The sequence below is a fragment of the Myotis brandtii genome, unplaced genomic scaffold (assembly GCF_000412655.1).
Source record: "Myotis brandtii unplaced genomic scaffold, ASM41265v1 scaffold898, whole genome shotgun sequence".
Classification (NCBI taxonomy): domain Eukaryota; kingdom Metazoa; phylum Chordata; class Mammalia; order Chiroptera; family Vespertilionidae; genus Myotis; species Myotis brandtii.
Genome location: NW_005371683.1, coordinates 894,058 through 913,346, shown reverse-complemented (window position 1 = coordinate 913,346; position 19,289 = coordinate 894,058). Strand labels below are relative to the sequence as shown.

Below are 19,289 nucleotides of genomic sequence, written 5' to 3'. Positions count from 1 at the left end.
CATAGGTAGAGCAGGCAGGACAGGACTTGCCCAGGCTCCCTCCCTCCCCACACGTAGGCCCTCCAAGGCTGGGTGTCGAGCAGTCATAGCAGGTTTATGGATAGTTCCTTGTCTGTGGTTGTCTTAATAAGAGGGTAGGTGCTTAGGGAATATCTCCAGACCCTTCTGTGCCCAAGGAGCATATACCTTAAGTCCTGCACTGTAAGTGTTTGGAGCCCAGCATGTATCCCCCCACCCCACAAGCCACAGGGATGAAATGCCTTGAACAGTGCACCAGTGTTGCATAGACTTGACCTGGCCACTCTCTGTGTTTCACCTGCCGGTAGTAGACTCTTCTTACCATGACTCCCTGGGATCTCAGCCACAGCGGAAGTAACACATGGCTTTCTTCTTTCAGCAATGGACAACCTGCAGGAGAGAGCTCTGCACATCCGGAAAGTCCTCCTGGTTCTGCCCAAAACCACTCTGATCATCATGAGATACCTCTTTGCCTTCCTCAATCAGTGAGTAGACTTCCCAGTAAGCAGCTGGGTCAGACCTTGGCTTCGGCCGCTAGAAGTTTACATACGGATCTATGTCAGTTCCTCCAGCCCAATAATTGCTGGGCACTTACTATGTGCTGGGCACAGATGTAGGCTGTCTGCATACATTGTAAAATAAGAGACGGAAGCCCTGATATCATTTAGCTCACATTCCAGGGGAGGAGACAGACAATGACAGAAACGTCAGTTACTAGTAAGTGCTTAGGAGAAAAATAAAGAAGTGTTAGTTAAGGGATAGAGTGCAGGGCTGAATGGGGCGGGGCTGAAAGGGAGAGCCTCCATAGGGGGACGGTCAGCAAAGGCCTCCCTGAGGAGGTGGCACAAGCAGCAGCCTGAATGAAGTAAAGGAAGGAGCCACAGGGGTGTTCAAGGCTCTCAAGCCCTGACAGTCATGGTTATAATGGTTTGGATTTGAGAAGCCATGTGGTCTTTGATCATGTGATCTGATCTATATATGTGTATTTTAAAAACCCACCAACTGCTTCGTGGAGAAGTTACTGTAAGAGAGAAGGCTGTGAAGAGAAGCAGGTCGACCCTTCATAGGTTATTGTACCATCTCGGCTGGGGTGCGGGGAGGGTGGCTTAGACTGGGGAGGTGATGGAGGGTGGTGGGGAGGGTCAGGTTTCGGATCTATTTTGAACATGGCATTAACAGGACTTCCTGGTGGGTAGGGTGTAGAGTGTGAGGAACAAGAAGAATTCTACCTTTTTAGCATGAGCAACGGGGAAGTAGTGATGCCATTTGTGGAGTTAGGGAGGACCAGGTGTGAAGGAAGGAATCAAAGCCAGGTGCCAATGCAGGCATGTTAAGTTGAGGGCCCGTTAGGCCTCCAAGGGGAGATTGTAAGTTGGCAGCTGAACATGGGAATTTGACACTCGGGAGAAACGTGGGGTCAGTGTAGCTGGAAGAGGGGTCTGAGGGGACCTTGGGCTTGGCCAGAGCATCTCATCCAAGCAGTGTGTTCTTGCCCAGGGCGTAGGAGTCCCCACGTGGCAGCAGAGTCCACAGCGAGGACATGTGATAACCTCTCGTAGGCACCTGTCTTTTCACATTGCTTTCACTGCAGCTTCTCCTTCAACCTCCTGGACCAAAGGTTATAAATGGGCAACCTGAGGGCCAGATAAGGCCCATAGATGTGTTTCCTTCAGTCCACTGTATCTTGAAAATATTGAAACGTTTAAATACCAGGGGTATCCTTAAAAAACATCTAGATTGCTAGCTTCTCTTGGAAACATGATTAGATCTGGCAGTACTGGATCTGCCTCCCCACGTGACAGCAGCTCCCTGTGGAGTAAAGACAGCTGTCTAATGAGGCAGGCACTGCCCCATTCACCAGACCCCAGCCCTCCAGAACACTTCCTAATACCGAGGATGAATTCAGTTGCTATTTATTGTCACTCTTGCTTTATGGTCTTTTATATAGTGGAGAAAGATTTTTCTAGATCCATGAATCTATTAAAAGGAGAAAACAAAAATTAGACCAAGGGGCTTGGGTTTTTTAGCACATATTTCTTTGTAAAATGAAGAGTCTTCCTAGTTGATTGGTCTCTACTTCAAAGGGATGTAAGTTTAGAGACCAGTTCATGCGCCTCAGCTTACTTACAAGTGGGCCTGGCTCTGTAGGTGTCTGGGTTAGTCACCCCAGCCTGAGACCTTTCTGGGTCACCCACCCTGCCCTTTAGCCCTGTTGCTGGCCCTGAAGAGTGACAGAGGGTGCTGGCTGTGCAGCCTGCCTCCTCCACAAGACTGTGTCTGCTCCACTCATCAGCCAAGCCCTGACTCAGCACCACAGCTGCCTTTGAGTTCAGAACCCCCCCATGACTCACACAGTCACATGCTGCCCAGTTAGGTAATTAATGCCTGTCAGGAGAAGCGGGTAGGCTCTTGTGAATCAACTACTGCTGAATGTCCACAGCCCTGCTGTCCATTCCTGGACTAGAATCAAGGTTCTGGTACCAAGAAGCAGTCAGAATATTATAATTACAGAAAATATCTATGGAACCCCACCGATGTGCCAGCCACAGTGCTCAGTACTTGGCATTTAACCTTCACAACAGCCCCATAAAGGAGGCATAGAATGGCCTCCATTTTCTAGTGAAGAAACTAGGGAACTAGACAAAGTCATGGAACCGGCAAGCAAGGGAGCTAGGACTCAAAACCAGGTCTGTTTGACCCAGAAATTCTTGGGATATTTTGGTTTTTTCTTTTAAATGTAATCAAAGAAGAAAATGTGCATCATTAACAAGTAAAAAGTCCAAGTTTCCAATACTAATCCTGATTTTCTCATTCTCCCCAAAAAGCCTGTGTTCCCAGCCATAATGTTGAACTTTTTGAAGTTGCACATAAGCTAATGAGTTGGAATCCATTAGGAGGATTCCCTGGTGGTATAGACGAAACTATAGGAATATAGCACAACTCTTAGAGGAGACAGCAGATATATAAGTTGACGCCAAAAAAGAAGTTTTTTTTAGAGAGGGAGCTGTTAGCAGTATTATTTAGTTTAGGTGTTTCCTTAAAGATCAAAACCCAGTATTTGAGGTCTTATACTGGGTACAGGCTTCACTGTCTCCAAGGACCATTAACACCATTAGGTACAAGATTGTGTGTATTTGTATGTGCACATATATGAATTTTCTGGGGAGAGAATTTCTAGTTTTTGTCAAATCCTTGAAGGAGCCTATGTCCTCCCAAAATTAAGAACCATGGCTTTAGCTCCTATACCTAGGTGTTCCTGTTGCAGATTGGAGGTGAAGGATCTTGGTCTATATTTTAATGGGAGTAAGAAATGGACCTGGACCTCTGAGACCACAGTCCATGAAGATGTGTCCCCTGCATTGCAGCCACCTATGACTTACACAGGCCTTGCCTTAGAAGGCTCGGCCTCGTTTCTCATGTCGCAGAGCTGGGCCTGGATTCTCGGGGCTAGAGTTTGTTTCCCTTTGACGATAAGACATCCCAGCCCTGGCTGGTTTGGCTCAGTGGATAGAGCGTTGGCCTGCGGACTGAAGGGTCCCGGGTTCAATTCTGGTTAAGGGCACATGCCTGGGTTTCGGGCTCAATCCCCAGTGGGGGGCATGCAGGAGGCAGCCGATCAGTGATTCTCTCTCATCACTGATGTTTCTATCTTTCTCTCCCTCTCCTTTCCTCTCCGAAATCAATAAAAAAAAATTTTTTTTTTAAAAAGACATCTCAGAAACTTCTGGTCTCCTTCCCTGTTACCAGAATATTGTCAGATCACACTATAAACACAGGGCCTGCCTCCTCCTGTGCCCTCCATGACACCAGGAACCAGCCAGCCTGCGATTTGCTACAACTTGTGGTACCTCATCCTCAGTTGTCCCTGCTGAGGTTACCAAAGTCATTTCCAGTCTCTCTCAAGTTTTTATTTGACTGAGAAGTAGACTTGGAAACATCTCCCAGCCTTTTCTGGATCTGCTCTTTTCACTCAGGAGCCAGAGAAGGATTGCAAAATTAACTTTTTATGACCTCCTGTGAAGCGATCCAGCCCCTGAGTTCTATCACCTCGCATCGCCGGCCTCCCTGCGTTTGACAAGGTCCTAGAAAACAGTGACACTGAGTCATGACAGTTGCTCACATTCGCTGGACCATCTCACAGGTTCTGCCGGCATTCTCTAAGGGGGGTGGGCAATCTTCAACAGAGGAGGGAACCCTTGAGTTAGAGAGAGACCAACTAGGTAATTTGAGTCTGGATGTGGGATACCCTAGAAGTAAACTGCCCAACTCACATGAAGCCAGCTGAGTCGCAGGCCTTGGTTCAACATCAGAGGGTTTGGGTGCCTTCTCAGGCTCTGGCAGAATCCGGTGCTGGGGACTTTCTGCTGATGCCCCAAAGGAGGCAGAGCTCCTTAGCAGAGCTCACTGTTTTGCAGTGGGGGGGCAGGAGTGGGGAGTATATCCAGAGCTGGCCCAGCCTTCAGTGCCTGGACAAATAGAGGCCAATGGGAGCCAATCAGGTGCGGTGGCTCATTGAAGGGCTTGGGTCCTTGGCCAAGGTTGGAGGTGTGGCTGGAGCAGCTGCTGGCTGGAAAGAGGGAGTTCCCAGAATAAATAAATATCCGATAATGAAGTCAGACGGCATCCAGAGGAAGCCTGAGCAGGAGCTGAACAGCGTGCTGACCTTTTCCGGAACAAATCCTGAATGTAATAATAGAGGAGGATGTTATGAAAATGAAAACAATTGCATTAGCTGTTCCAGAAAGAACTCCACTGGCTTGATGGAATATAAAAGCTAATCCGTTGGCTTTTAAACAAAATAAGCCTAGATCTTAGAATGGAATATCCCTAATAATTTGATTATTTTTGTATTGAAGAAGGTACACAATGCCTGTGTCCTCTAACCCTGTTATGACCGGGGCAGCCTGAGGGTCTTTGTCTGCCCTGTCAGCTTAGAGGGGCTATTGGAGCTGTATCCAACTATGCAGGGTGGACTTGGTGGATAAGGTCTGGGGTGGGATGGTAAGTAGGATTTGATCGGGGAGCTGGAGAGAGAGGGGGTGACACCTGCAAGGATGTACTTCTGCTTTGCCTTTCCTTGACTCCTGAGTGACCATCGTGGTGATCATTCCCAACCCCTCCTCCCCAACCCTCCTGCCAACATTTTAGAAGGGTTCTGATGCCCAGGGAAGCAGGTGGCAATTTGCAGAACTTCTGTTCTTGCTCCTGGCTGTGCCCCTGTGATTGTGTTTTCTGGGCATTCATGCGAATGCTTTCCAGCTTGCACCCTTTCCCTTCTCCTCCAGTTTGTCACAGTTCAGTGAGGAGAACATGATGGACCCCTACAACCTCGCCATCTGCTTCGGACCCTCGCTGATGTCAGTGCCTGAGGGCCACGACCAGGTGTCCTGCCAAGCCCACGTGAACGAGCTGATCAAAACCATCATCATCCAGCATGAGAACATCTTCCCAAACCCCAGGGAGCTGGAGGGCCCTGTCTACAGCCGAGGAGGAAGCATGGAGGATTACTGGTAGGGGGCCAGGGCTGGAGGAGGGGAGGGCATCACCCACACACACTGGCCTGGGGGCCAGATGGCCAAACAAGACCAAAGGGAAATACCCAGACCCCCCCCCCCCCCACCTTCCCCCCGGCCAGGGCAAGCCACTCAGGAAAACCACAGCGCGTTTTGTCGAAGAAGACCCAAATGCAAATTCCCCGACCCCCCCCCCCCCCAGCTTCCCACTCCCAGGCTCTTCAGGCTGCCAGGGTCTTGGGTTGGTGTAGGCAGTGCCCCACCTTGACCCGGCCTATGGAGGAAGTGCCATTTCACGCCACCTTTCTTCCTTATGAGTTCTGAGTGGTCATTATCTTTCATTATATTCTGAAAGATAATGACAACAATAATAGTAATATTAATACTCGCTAGGAAAGGGAATTTTCTGCAGTTGTTCACCAGTCCCCAGTGTCTCTCAGGTTTCTGCTCTGCTGTGCATGGTGCCCAAAACAGTCCCAGTTCCCGGGGAATTTCATATTGGGAAGGGCTTAGATATGGGGCATAATTTGCTGGCTGGGCGTTTGTAAGACGACCATTTAGGTGATTTCAGAAATTCATGAAGGGAGAGAGGGGTAAGCTCCATTTTCAGCAGGTTGGCACAGTTTCACCCTGAAGTGGGATTAAATTCTGTGGGGCGAGGTTTTTCATGACCTGGCCTGGGAGCAGAGATATGACAGGATCCCAAGGCACATAGACCCTCCCGCTGGACAAACACTGAGTCACTATTTCCGTTTTACAGATAAAGTCACTGCAATGCAGAGAGGCAGTGACGATCTTTCAGGCCACCCCATGGTGGGGATTGCACCCTGATCTCTCGTCCTTTAGTGCAGGGCACTGCCCACTGCCCCCAGGAAACCACTTCCTGTGTCAGTTTTCCACTAAACACAGACAACTGCCTCTCTCTTTTACTCCCTAGCATCCCTTACCTTCTCCTCCTCCCCCTTCTTCCTTCCCCTAAAAATGTTTCAGCCTGGGCTGAAAGCATAAGCCAGCCCAAACCAGATTCCATCTGAATTCAGCATCTGGAACCAATTCAGCCAGCCCCATTGCTATGGACTGAGGTAGGGAGAATAAGGGAGGGTGTTTACTTAGAGGCCGATTGGTCCACGCTTGTCCCTGATCTCCACAGAAGGAGCCTCCTGCTCAGGGAGTGAAGAAAGGGACATCCATGTGTCATGAACATGAAAATATCACTGACATCCGGGCTCCGTCTTCTCCACTGTCCTGCAGACCCCAGTACCTGGGTCCGGGCTGGAGAAACCTCGGCTTGCCAGCTCAGAGAGAAAGCTTTGTGTCACTGACAGGTGGTTGGTGGGACGGGGAGGTTGTTCAGGTCTCAGCCTGCTGGCCGAGGAGCTCCCAGGAGCTGTCCTTGTATATGTGACTGGGAGGGTGTTTCCCCCTTGCACGAGTGTTGGGAAGCTGTGGAACAATGTTCCCAATTCCTGCTTTACCTTCCTTCTAAAGTCTGCCCTCAATTCTCAAATATGAAATCGCTGCAGGCTGGGCTTATCCCAGGACATGGTCCCTCAGTCTCCTCCCGGGTGGTCCCAGCCCAGTGGAACAGACGGAACTCCGACAGGGGGTGGGAGTGGGGGCCCCAGGGGCACAGACAGGAGGGCACTGGGAATGTTATACCATAGACTGGGTGGGAGGGACCAGGCCTCGGGCCAGAGGCACCAGAGGATCAAGAGTAAATGACCTTGGGGTTAAAGGGACCATCTCAGCCCTGGATTCACACCCACTCAGAAGGCTCACAACCTTCCCTTTCCTTGGGGGAGAGAGAGGTGCCGATGCCATGAGCTAAGGCCATGAAGGAGATGGGGGAGGGGTGGCAGTAGGCGTGCTAGGGTCCAAGGATTCTGGAAAGTGGCCAGGAGACCAGACAGCCAGGAAGAGGAAGCACAGGCCACTTGGCCTCCCCATGACCGTGGAGAGGAGAGACCATTCACCACATTTACCACCTGAGACTGGAACCGGTTTTCCCGGGACTATTGCTGGGTGGCATGCCAGCTTCTGAGACCACAGGGTTGGGCCTGGGGTGTTGCTGGGGTGTGGGCGTACAGTGAGAAAAACGGGATTTTAGGGCAAGAAGGAACCTTAGGAAACATCATCTTGCCTTTACCTTAGAGCAGTGCATTTCAAAGTGGGGTCCCGGACCAACAGCACCTGGGGCTGGTTATAAACGCAAATGACCTAGTGCAGTGGTCAGCAAACTGCGGCTCTCGAGCCACATGCGGCTCTTTGGCCCTGTGGCATGGGCCACGAAGTTTTAATCGCACTGTATGTGCGCGCCCGCACATGGTATTTTGGCTCTTCCACACTCAAGGGGCCAGTTTGCCAACCACTGACCTAGTGAATCGGAACTCTGGGGCCGAAGCAATCTGTTTTTAACAAGCCAGCCCACACTCTCTGAAGTTTGCGAACCGCCCCATAGTGGATGGCCACATAGATGGCCTTGGAACCCTGCAGAAAAGTGAGCATGGGTCCTGTGCATCCCAAGGGTTTCAGAATGTCACCAAACTCATCAGAGGGTTTTTAGGCCCAGAAAACAGTGAGAAATTGTGCCCAGATTTTTTGACAAAGCGGAATCCCCGTTCATGCGCCCCAGATGTTCTCTGGAGCCGGGAGGACTCCTTGGAACTGACTGCTCCTAATGAGGTTCGTTCTGAACTGGCCTCCTGGTCTTTGAGGACCTTCCTAGGAGTGAAGGACCCATTCCATGAGAAGGGAGAGGTATGGGCTCAAAGGTAGACCCTGAGGCCAGGTGGTGGGGTTTGGGGGGGGGGGTGGTTCTTTCATAGAACTACCTGGAAAGGCTCACTCATTACTACCACATGCCAGAGAAAGAACCTTTGGACATGAACAGGGGGTTTCCTACCTTACTAAGCACTCTGAAGTCCATGAGCCAGGAGATCAGGCGGCAGAACGACATTGCTAGTAACTTCCCTGGCCATTCTCGATCCTCAACCCCGGATGATTCTAGACGGGATGAATTTCTTCAGGAACTTGACCTGACTGTCTCTTGCGCTCTTGCAGAGTTCAGCCCGCAGCAGACTCCTCTTCCCATCCATTTCTGTGACTCCCCTCCCACTTTGTTTCCAGTACCTGGAGCTAAACTGCAAGGCGTCCTAGAGACATCAAGCAGATTGAGAAAGAAAGGAAGGAAGTCCCGCTTATCAATCACCCCCTCTTATTTCACTGAATCCTCATGTGACTCTGTGAGCTATACTGACCATTTATAGATTAGGTCACTGAAGCTGGAAGAGACCAGTAACTTGCCCAGGGCCACACAGCTTCCAAGTGTCAGGGTGGGTTTTTGGATCCAGTTGTATCTGATACTAAAGCCTAGTGTTTTTCTTCCACCGTCCTCCCTCCAGGAACTAATTAGCCTAGAGAAACAACCCTTGAGGAGTTGGGTTGTTTTGTAGTTTTGAAAAAATTTATAATTGAAAAGGGGTTCGCTTGGTGTCAAGATACTCTAAGCAGACTGCAGTGGTTTTTGTAGCAGGGGCTGGAGTAGGAGTCTTCTCTGTCACTCTTGACGTCGGTCGGTGTGTGCAGTCAGGATAGAGAGAGCATGAGGTAGACTCCATGCCTGAGCCCCGAGGACGCTGTGTGAGAGGAAGACAAGAACTCTGTGAGCCAGCTGAGCCGGGTTCCTCTCGCTTCTGTTGCAGTGACAGCCCTCACGGAGAGACAGCCTCGGTTGAAGACTCCACCCAGGATGTGAGCACGGAGCACCACACGAGCGATGACGGTACGAGGTCCTGCTTGGGGTCTGCGGGGCTCCCCGGGTGAGGCCATCCTGTGCTCCCAAAGAGCCTTCCGCCCAGCAGTCCCCTGCACACAGGCAGCGAGCCCTTGCCCCCCTTCCCGGTCTTAAAGAGGCAGCCCACCTTCTCAGACAGAGAGGTCTCTGTATCAGACCAGAGGTGAAGACTAGACATTTCATCGCCCCTCGACCTCTTGCCCCAACACCCTGCCCTCGCCCACCTCACAGCTCCTTGTCTCGCCAGCATGTCAGTTCCTGTCCCAGCCCAGACTGCTGCCAGGGAGCTAGAGACCAAAGTGAAGAGCTCACTTGAAAAGCAGTCAGCCAGGGGAATACAGAAGCTGGGTGCCAAGACCAGCAGAAGCCAGAGGGGAGTGGGAGTGAGGACTCAGAAACCACACGCGCTCACGTCTGCTCGCTGGAAAGACTGACCCTTCCAGAGAGAGTGCAGACCTGCGGGCGCTGCGGCCTGGGGGTGTGCGTCGGGATGTGGACACAGCTGCCATCCGCGGGCCCCTCGGCAGTGCCCATGATTACCAGGGACTGTCCAGCCAGCACCTTCCCCCTCCTTCCGGCAGTTTCGTGCCCCATTTCTGGATCTCTGGGGCTCTGGAAGGCTCAGCAGCTGACAAGGGGCCTTAGAATTTTCTGGGCATAAGAACAAAATGGCACAGTCTGTGGGGCTTTCCCTGTTCCCGCCTTGCCGTGAATTCTGCAATCCTCAGCCAGCTTTGAAAGGAGAAAACATTAGGGCTGTTATGCAGGCCCTGATGTCAGATGGATTGGTATGATGATTTGCCACATGGGAGGAAAGTGGGTGAACTAGGGAAATATGTATTTGGTTGGAGCCTGCCGTGGGCCCACCAATGCTAGAGGCTTTATATGTCTTATGACCTAATCTCTGGTGAAATAGATAGCGCTGCTATTTTTTGAGAAAACTGAGTTAAGAGGTTAAGTGCCATGCCCAAGGCCATGCAGAACTGAGAGTGGGGTATGTGGCAGACCTCCTCTGGTCTGCCTCCTGTCGTAAGTCTCGGCCCTTTGGCCTTTAGGTTCACTTAGATTCTCAAATTCCCAGACATGGCTGATTGGATCTCTTTCATTTACTCAGAATAACACACTTCAAATCCTTTCTTTGAAAGTAGACATATAAATAAATGTGTAGTATAATGTGTAGAATAATGGCTAACACATGCGTAGCACTTACTATGGGCCAAGCACTTTTACGAATTGTTAAACAAACCAAACAAACAAAAAAACAAACTCATAGATACCGATGACAGAATGGTGGTTCCCAGAGGGGTAAGGGGTCAGGGAAGGATGAAGAGGGTAACAGTGGTCAAATATATGGTGACAAAAGGAGACTAGACTTCCGGCTGTAAGCACAAAATAGAGTATACAGATGTACCCCAATAAATTCATTTTTGTTTGTTTGTCTTTTAGTATATTTTTATTGATTTTAGAGAGGAAGGGAGAGGGAGAGAGAGATAGAAACATCAATGATGAGAGAGTATCATTGATTGGCTGCCTCCTGCAAGCCCCCTACTGGGCATCAAGCCCGCAACCCAAGCATGTGCCCTTGACCAGAATTGAACCTTCCAGTCTGCCGTCCAATGCTCTATGCACTGAGCCAAACCAGCTAGGGCAATAAATTCATTTTTTAAAAATTATTAACTCCTCAGGACAATTTTATGAAAAAAAAAACCACTATTATTATCCCCATTTAATAGACAAGATGGAGGCTCACACAAAAGTAAAACTGTATTGCATTTGTAAACCCCTTTTATTTTTTCCGATCACATTTATGCACATTTTTTCATATATTGTCCACAAAATGTATTTCCATATTTTGTTCCTTAGAAAGTAGATTGGACAAGTTATTTTCTCTTTATAGAAACTAAAAACTCATGTTGTACTAGGGCAGTGGTTCTCAACCTTCCTAATGCCTCGACCCTTTAATACAGTTCCTCATGTTGTGGTGACCCCCAATCATAAAATTATTTTCGTTGCTACTTCATAACTGTAATTTTGCTACTGTTATGAATCGTAATGTAAATATCTGATATGCAGGATGTATTTTCATTGTTACAAATTGAACATAATTAAAGCATAGTGATTAATCACAAAACAATATGTAATTATATATGTGTTTTCCAATGGTGTTAGGCACCCCTGTGAAAGGGTCGTTCGACCCCCAAAGGGGTCGCGACCCACAGGTTGAGAACCGCTGTACTAGGGAGAATGGATAGCATAAAAAAATTATTTAAAATACAATATGATAAATGTTTTGTGATTCATGGAATCTAGATATATAAAAGTGACTGGTCCACCGTTCGACTGGTAGCTATGATGCGCACTGACCACCAGGGGGCAGACACTCAATGCACAGGCCTGGAAACATGGAGCAGACTGATAAACCTCAGAGGGGGGAAGAGATTAACCAAAGATCTTATATGCATACTAGAGACCTGGTGGGGTCCCTCGCCCTGGCCTGCGGGGATCGGGCCGAATCCGTGCACCGGGGCCTCTGACATCCCCCGAGGGTCTCTAGTTATTTTATAATCAGAAAAGAAATGATGCTTCCAAATACAGTATGGCAGGTTCAGTGTTAGGGGTTGGCCAGAGAAGTTACTATAGGAAGCAGGTGACATTCAAACTGTGACTTCATGTTTTTCATCAGTCAGATGAGAGAGACAAGGATTCCTGGTGGAGGGAACAGCATGAACAAAGGCAAGGAAGGGTATACAGGTGCTTTCAGGATGGCGGCACAGTCTACACAGGAATTACCTGCTTTAAGCATTATCCATGGCTTATTTTTCACATAAGGTTATCTTCCCACCACTGTAAGTTCAGCTCATTGGGCTTTTCCGCTCAGTTTCCTGAGTCTGTGAGTCCCAACAACATGTGTTTCCTTCCTCTCCACTCCTCTCAGAGTGTGAGCCCATTGAGGCCATTGCCAAGTTTGACTACGTGGGCCGGACAGCCCGAGAGCTGTCCTTCAAGAAGGGGGCATCCCTGCTGCTTTACCAGCGGGCTTCTGACGACTGGTGGGAAGGCCGGCACAATGGCATCGACGGACTCATCCCCCATCAGTACATCGTGGTTCAAGACACGTACGTTGGGCCCCTGCATCTTTAGGGCTCCCTGGCTGCACTGTGGGAGGGAAACCATTTCTGGAGCCATCGGGGGATGAGGGAGACCAACCCCAGACTCAGTGGAGAACTGTTTTTGGTTCTCGCCACACTCTTTCCCCCTGGAAACCACTCCTCCACCGCCAGTCAGCGCTCACTCCCACTTACACCTGATGAGTGATAATGAGGGGTTATTATTTGACCACTTTCCTTTCTGGAAAGATCAGGTTGGGGAAATATCTTTATTTCTCTTTTTCTCTCTCTTTTTTAAAAACAACTATGCCCACCCCAACCTGTTGGGCCCCTGCTGGCGTTTTTCCACTGAAATGAAAATGCTGAGTTCCTTTTCTAGGAGAAAGCCAGCTTACGCAGCCTTGTGGAAATGACCCAGTCCATTTAGCCCAGATGAGGTAGACATGGAGAAAGCTGGGGAAAGGAGGGGAGAAGATGTCAGGGAGCAAAGGGGACGGCTTCCTAGAGGGGCTGCTGGTTGGTTCCCGCTCTTTGAAGCGATGTCTCCTGGCAGGAAGGGTTTTACTGTGCCCCCAGCCAGCCGCCCTGCTCCTCTGCCCCGCCTCTGCCCTGCTTCCTCCCCTCGGATATGATGCTGTCAGTGTGTTTAGTCCTTCCCTTGATATTATTTTTTAAAGGTTGATATCCTGAACGAGTCTGCACCCTCCCAGCCTCTCCCCAACTCGTTCTGCGGGGAAAGCCTCCCTCTGTTGATAACATCGCAAACCTGGTGGCCATCTGTGCGTGGACAGGACCCTCCCAAATTTAGCGTTATGGCTTCACTGCGGGACTGAGAGAAGACGAATTGTGGGGGAGAAGGGGCTTTCCTTGTCATCAGTAGCCAGAGGGGCCAGAGAGCAGTGGAGAGACCCGGGACCAGCTGGGACGCTCTAAGCGGGGCTGGATGTGCTACGACAGAGTGGCGGGGTCCTGCCTCAACGCCAGCAGCTCCAGAGCCACGCAGAGCGGACTGTCCTTACCCGGCAGTGCTCGGGACCTCGGCAGATAAATCGCAACCGGGACTGGCCTCCTCCTCCTCCGGGAGGGGCCCCGGCCCAGCTGCCCCAGGACAGCAGCGTGGGGTAGAAGGCAATGCCTGGAATCCAGGTGTCCCCTAGCCCAGCTTTCCAGAGGAGCTCAGGATCCTGCAGAGCTCAGCGGGTTTATTTATTTTTATTTAAACGACCCTCCCAAGGCCCTCAGGTGTCCTGGCCTCTGCTCGCAGACCTGGCCCAGCCAGGCGTCGCTGCTGCCTCAGAGCCGCCGCGGGGTCGCGTGTGTTGGGGGGCCATCTTGCCGATTTAACACTGTTTTCTGTGTTGTTTTCCCTGCCTGCCTGCCCCTTCTCCCCCAGCGAGGACGGTGTCGTGGAGAGGTCCAGCCCCAAGTCTGAGATTGAGGTCATTTCTGAGCCACCTGAAGAAAAGGTGACAGCCAGAGCGGGGGCCAGCTGTCCCAGTGGGGGTCATGTAGCCGATATTTATCTTGCAAACATCAACAAGTAAGCGCTGCTTTTCATTTTCTGCTCCTCTGACTGACTCTGCCACACCCAGCCTCACCCTCTGGCCTGAGCCTCCACCCGCGCTGCACGGGGCTCCAGCTCCCGGGCCCAGCAGTTTGCATGCGCTCCTGCTGCTGCAGGGCAGACCGGGCGGAGAGCCTCCCCAGCCTCGGCACAGGGCCGGGCCTCCGCTGGCTGCTGTCCTGCCTGGGAAGGTGCTCCCTCTGTCCCGCTTCAGCCCAGACCTTCCTGGTCGTCTGACTGCTCAGCGCTGGCCAAAGCTTTGGTTCCTTTAAGCAGCTTGGTTTTACACTCTTCTCAGAGGTGCCTTCTCTTTTCCAATTCTTCCTCAAACAATAGTCTGTGATGTCTTTCTTGGCCTTGTCTGTGCACAGATCTGAAGTCTGTGTGTCTTCTAGGCTCACGTTAGCCCAGAGGCTTAGTCAGATGGCCCGTGTCTGTCCCCCACACACATACACCCCGTCCTGCACGCGCCCCTGCGAAGGAAAGGAGACCACTGTGCCCCCAGGAGAGCTTTGTCTGAGCTCCCCATTCCTCATCTAACTCCTACCTCCTTCTTTCTGCCCTTTCATACCAGCGGAGAGACCTGTCCGTTTCCCCTACTGCTTTCGCCCTGTGTGTTATCCTCTCTCAGTCCCTTTGCAGATTCCCACTCCTGCCCAGCAGGCTCTTACCTCTGCCCCAGCTTTCACTGTGGCTGTTAGCAACATCCTGGGGGTTTAACTCCACCCACACCTGATCTGGCTGCCTAGAGGGATCCCACGCCTGCGTGCTGCTGCCTCCCCTCGAGACATTCAGGTTATTGGAGAACTAATCTCATCTCAAGGGGCCAGACACCAAGTCCCAAAGCCTACAGACCTCTTTCCGCCAGACCCTGAAACTTGGCCCCATGCCAGCAGGATGACAAGCCCCAGGGCGCTCCCGATGAATATGGATTGGAGATGATGCGCAGTTTTTATTCCCCTGGCTTTGGAGGAATGAAATGATTTGCACACTGAAAACCTGTTAACCATAGCCTCTGGACACTGAAACTGGAAGGAGAATAAAAGATGCTTGTTGTTTTTAAACTGCACCAGGTCGCCCAGATCTCTTGGCTTTTTTCCAACCAGATGGTAGCAGGGGGCGTGGTTGGGACACGTGGCTCTTCTCCGTCTCTTTGGCCCTCAAGTTAGTAAGTAGCTTATTCAGCTCACTTAGTGCAGTTATAACCGAAGTCAGACCAGTAAAAATGATTGAGGATTTTATTTCTTTCCCTCCAGCGTAGTGCCCTGCTGGGAGGGAGAGCTAGTAAAAAGTAATTGTGGGCTAATCACATTTTTTTTCCTTATTTACAAGTCTACGTTAATTATAAATCTATAATCATAAGATCATAAGCCTGTTATTAGCCCAGAAACCAAGGCAGGGTTGGTAGAGGGAAAGTTAAATAATTAGTTAGGTACATATTTTTAAACTGTTATATATATTTGACACCATTTGCACAAAGGAATTGTATGGAGTCATAGCTGAAATAGGCAAGGGATGGACATCTGGTAGAAGGCGTTTTCTTGAGCTCCTTGCTTGGTGGCGTCAGGATGGGGTGTTTGGAGGACATAGTCTGCCTGGGCACCGGCCCCCACGCATGTCATGCCCTTAGGAGTGACTCTGCCTTCAACTCCTGCCCCAGCTCCTACTCCACACATCTCTCCTCAGGCCCCTCACTATCCTGAATGCCCCTGATTCTCTCTCACCCAGGCATGCCTGGTCACCTCCTCCTGTCCCTTCAAGACAGTTCGAAGATTTGCCTCTTTGGGGGAGCCTTTCTGACACCCCTAGTTCCTCAGGGCTGAGCTAGGTGCCCTTATTCTCTGTTCCTAAAGCAGTTTGAGTGTCTTTTGGGACTCGATGTGCACTCACATCCCCCATCGGACTGAGCTCTTTGCAGCCAGGAACTGTCTTCCCCTCTACATCCCTGGGGCCTGGCCAGGACCTGGCACACGCCAGCCTCTCCACACATCTTCTCAGCAGCTTTCGCCTCGTGAGTCAGCCACCCGAGTGGAAAAGGAAGTCAGCAGTTACTGGGGTGTGGCATTTCAATTTAATGGCACACATTGATTGAGCACCGACTGTTGTGCCAAGTGCCGATACTGCTTAGTCAAAGCAGTAAGGTAGTCCCAGCCTCAGAACTCAGTCTGCCGAGCCATCACCATACAGACAGGCAACTAAAGCCGTGCTGCAGATGCTCTGAAGGAGCAGAGGGGGGCATGGTCGGTTCTGCCTTCCGCTGGAGTTGGGGTGCCAGGGAAGACTTGGCGGAGACCGTCATTTCAGCTGGGCTCCATGAGACACCGAGAACATCCTTTTTCCACTCGAGAATGGCTGGCTCTCACCGCTGAACTACTGAGCAGGCAGCTTCATGGAATAGCTGCTTTGTGCCAGGTCCTGGACCAGGCCCTGTGGATATACAATGAGGAAGACCTAACCGGTTAAGAGAACCAGGACTGACTTAGGATGCCGGCCCTGCCTTGTAGACTAGGCCTACCCCTACCTTCTTCCGTCCTCAGCTGCCATCCCAAACCAGAAGTCCTACTGCTTCTTAGATTAGGCCCTTTCGAATCTAATTCCAAAAGAAAATGGAATTGTTCAGCAGTAGGCCACACCCATGTAAGTAGGACTGTGCCAAACCATTTCGTAGGAGAGCCTCAGTGGTCTGAAACCAGTGGACACAGAGCCAGGTTCAGCCCAGTGCTGGGTGACTTAGGGTCACGTCGATGTATTTCCACCCTAAGAACATGCACAAGCTTGGCCCCAACTCTGCAACATCGCAGCCTTTTGAAAAATACTCTGTTCCATGTCTGCAAAATGAGTAGCAACAGCCTCTTGCCAAAGCCCAAAATGATTGCAGCCTTGTAGTTGGAGGAAGAAAGAGGCTAAAATTGGAAAAGTCAAGTCTCCTCTTACCAGCAATCCCCCACCTCCTTGGTGACGGTGAAACTTGTTCGCTCCCTGGGGCCTGGTTTCTGTTCAAAGCAGGTAATAGAGGGGCCTTTCCAAGCATCTCTCTCCCATTAGAAACTTGCACTTAATCAGACATTTTTCCTGACAGCAGTACCTTCCACCTTGAGAACTCAAAGCCCACGGCTGCCAAGTAAGTACCCACTTCTCTGTCCAGTTGGGGTGGCAGGGGGACCGAGACGTGGAGAAAGCACGGAGAAAGCCTCTCTGTGTCCCTCTCCTTCCGGACGTCCCTGGGTGCCGGCATCTGTCCCTCTCACCTGTCTTCACTTCCTTGGAGCCAGGGCTCCCTAGTCACACTGCCCTCTCTCTTTGTGATTGAAGGCAAAGGAAGCGGCCAGAATCGGGGAGCATCCGGAAAACATTTCGGAGTGACAGCCACGGGCTGAGTGGTTCTCTGACTGACTCTGCCTCCCCGGGGGTGGGGGCTGGCTGCCGCCCATCTTCCCAGCCCATCATGAGCCAGAGCCTCCCCAAGGAAGGGCCAGATAAGTGTTCCATCAGTGGGCACGGCAGCCTCAACTCCATCAGCCGCCACTCATCCCTGAAGAATCGGCTGGACAGTCCGCAGATCCGGAAGACAGTGACAGCCGGGAGGTCAAAAAGCTTCAATAACCATCGGCCTATGGATCCTGAGGTCATTGCACAGGTAACGGGGGCTCCTGGACAAGCAGCTGACACGAGTCTACACTTGTTCCTGCTGCTAGTGCGCCCATGTTCATTATGACAGGACTGGAAACGACAGTGCTTTGTACATTATATCCCGAGTTCAGGGACTAGCGGACATCTGGGCCTGATAAGACAGCTTTCCAAGAACTTTGGGTCCCTCTCCCCCCAAGAACTTGAAGACGGAATGAAAGAATGCAGGCTTCTTGGTCATGCATGGGCCATCTACAAGGCTGTTGTCACTTTAAAGCCGGTAGTTACAGATGGAGTATTTTGATAGAGTCCATTCAGCCCAAGTGTTGAGGCTCAGATGTAGTTCTGGCCTCGCTATATTATTGTTGACACTATTACAGATGTTCCCCCATTTCCCTTCTCCTTGGCCCTCCATCCAACTGCAGCCCCACCCCAGGCCTTCCCCACACTATTGTCTGTCCACGGGCTATGCATATATGCATATATGTTCTTTGGTTAATCTCTTCCCTTCCCCAGCACTCCCCTCCCCCCTGAGAACTGTCAGTCTGTTCCATGTATCCATGTCTCTGGATGTATTTTGATCGTCAGTTTATTTTTATATCACTCTGCCTATCATTCCGTCTCCTAAGGCTAGTATCTGGTCCCTAGCGGTAGACAGATGGTCAGTCAACAATCTGCTCCTGGTCTTGAAGGCCCCAAAATACTCCGCCACGGAGGGCTCAGCCAGAAGGGTTTCCAGCCCAAATCTCCAGGTGCAGTGGAGATGAGCTCCGTGGTGACTGGGGTCTTCTCTCCTTGTTTACACTACACTGACAAGCCTTTGTTTTCCATGAACTATTAGAGATCCATCCCCACCTCTAAAAATCCGACCACCAGGCCCACTCCAAGCAGCTCACTCAGACGTCTCTCCCAACTCTATAATTTTCATTAGACCAGGTAGGAACTGAGGGCTCATGGTTGCCCTCTCCTGTCTCAACCGAGTTGAGATTCTCCTCACCCCCTCTTTCAGGGGGCAGGAGCAGCTGGGCGTGGTCTCTCTTGGCTTAATTGTGGATCTCTGCTCAGGGAAGGTGTACCTGGTAAGCTCGGTATTAAGCTCCGGGCCGAGATGTCTTGCTTTGCTGGCCTTCTATTTCTGCGCCTCTACTTCAGCTCTTGGCTGCAGTCTGCCTTGCACCATGGGAACCCTCCCAGCTCCCTCTTTGGCCAGGTCAAGAGGAAGCCAGAATAATGGCGGGGACAGGCTCTAGCTGCAGAGTGGGGCCGTGGAGAGCAATGGAGTTCTTCCTGAGCATTTCTAAGGTCTGGGAACATCATAGCGCAGCATGAAATTGAGTCTCTGTCAACAGAACACACAGGTCATCCCGTGGAACAGACACCTTAACCAGGGGCCTTTGTTTGGCACATACAGTCTTTCAATATGAGCCTAATTCCAAGAGAAGAGCCCTATGGTGGTTTGGGGGTGCCAGACACACGAGTGTGGGGAGGAGGGAGGGAGCTGGGAGCTGGGAGGCAGCTGGCTGCATACAAAGGATCTTTGGCTCTGCCTTGAGCCCCTGAGCTGAGTGCTCCACTGTGACCTGCTGAAGGTGATTCGCCTGTGGGCTCTGGCTCCCCGCCTGGTAACTCTGGTGCCTCTCCTGGTGATGGGTAGGAGGAAATGGCTT

The 19,289-nt window shown here is 51.0% G+C and overlaps 1 protein-coding gene across 9 annotated transcripts in view; it reads left to right on the top strand.

The window, feature by feature from the left end:
• The window catches only part of SRGAP2 (SLIT-ROBO Rho GTPase activating protein 2), a 246,341-nt gene that overhangs the window by 223,102 nt on the left and 3,950 nt on the right, over positions 1–19,289 (top strand). For 3 of the 9 annotated variants that reach the window (XM_005885240.2, XM_005885239.2, XM_005885245.2), the window contains exons 16-22: positions 398–503; positions 5,304–5,528; positions 9,233–9,312; positions 12,260–12,440; positions 13,825–13,971; positions 17,075–17,116; positions 17,308–17,632. In XM_005885240.2, coding sequence (XP_005885302.1) covers positions 398–503; positions 5,304–5,528; positions 9,233–9,312; positions 12,260–12,440; positions 13,825–13,971; positions 17,075–17,116; positions 17,308–17,632 — 1,106 coding nt within the window. The other 6 variants (XM_005885244.2, XM_005885243.2, XM_014532509.1 and 3 more) reach the window with 5 other exon arrangements.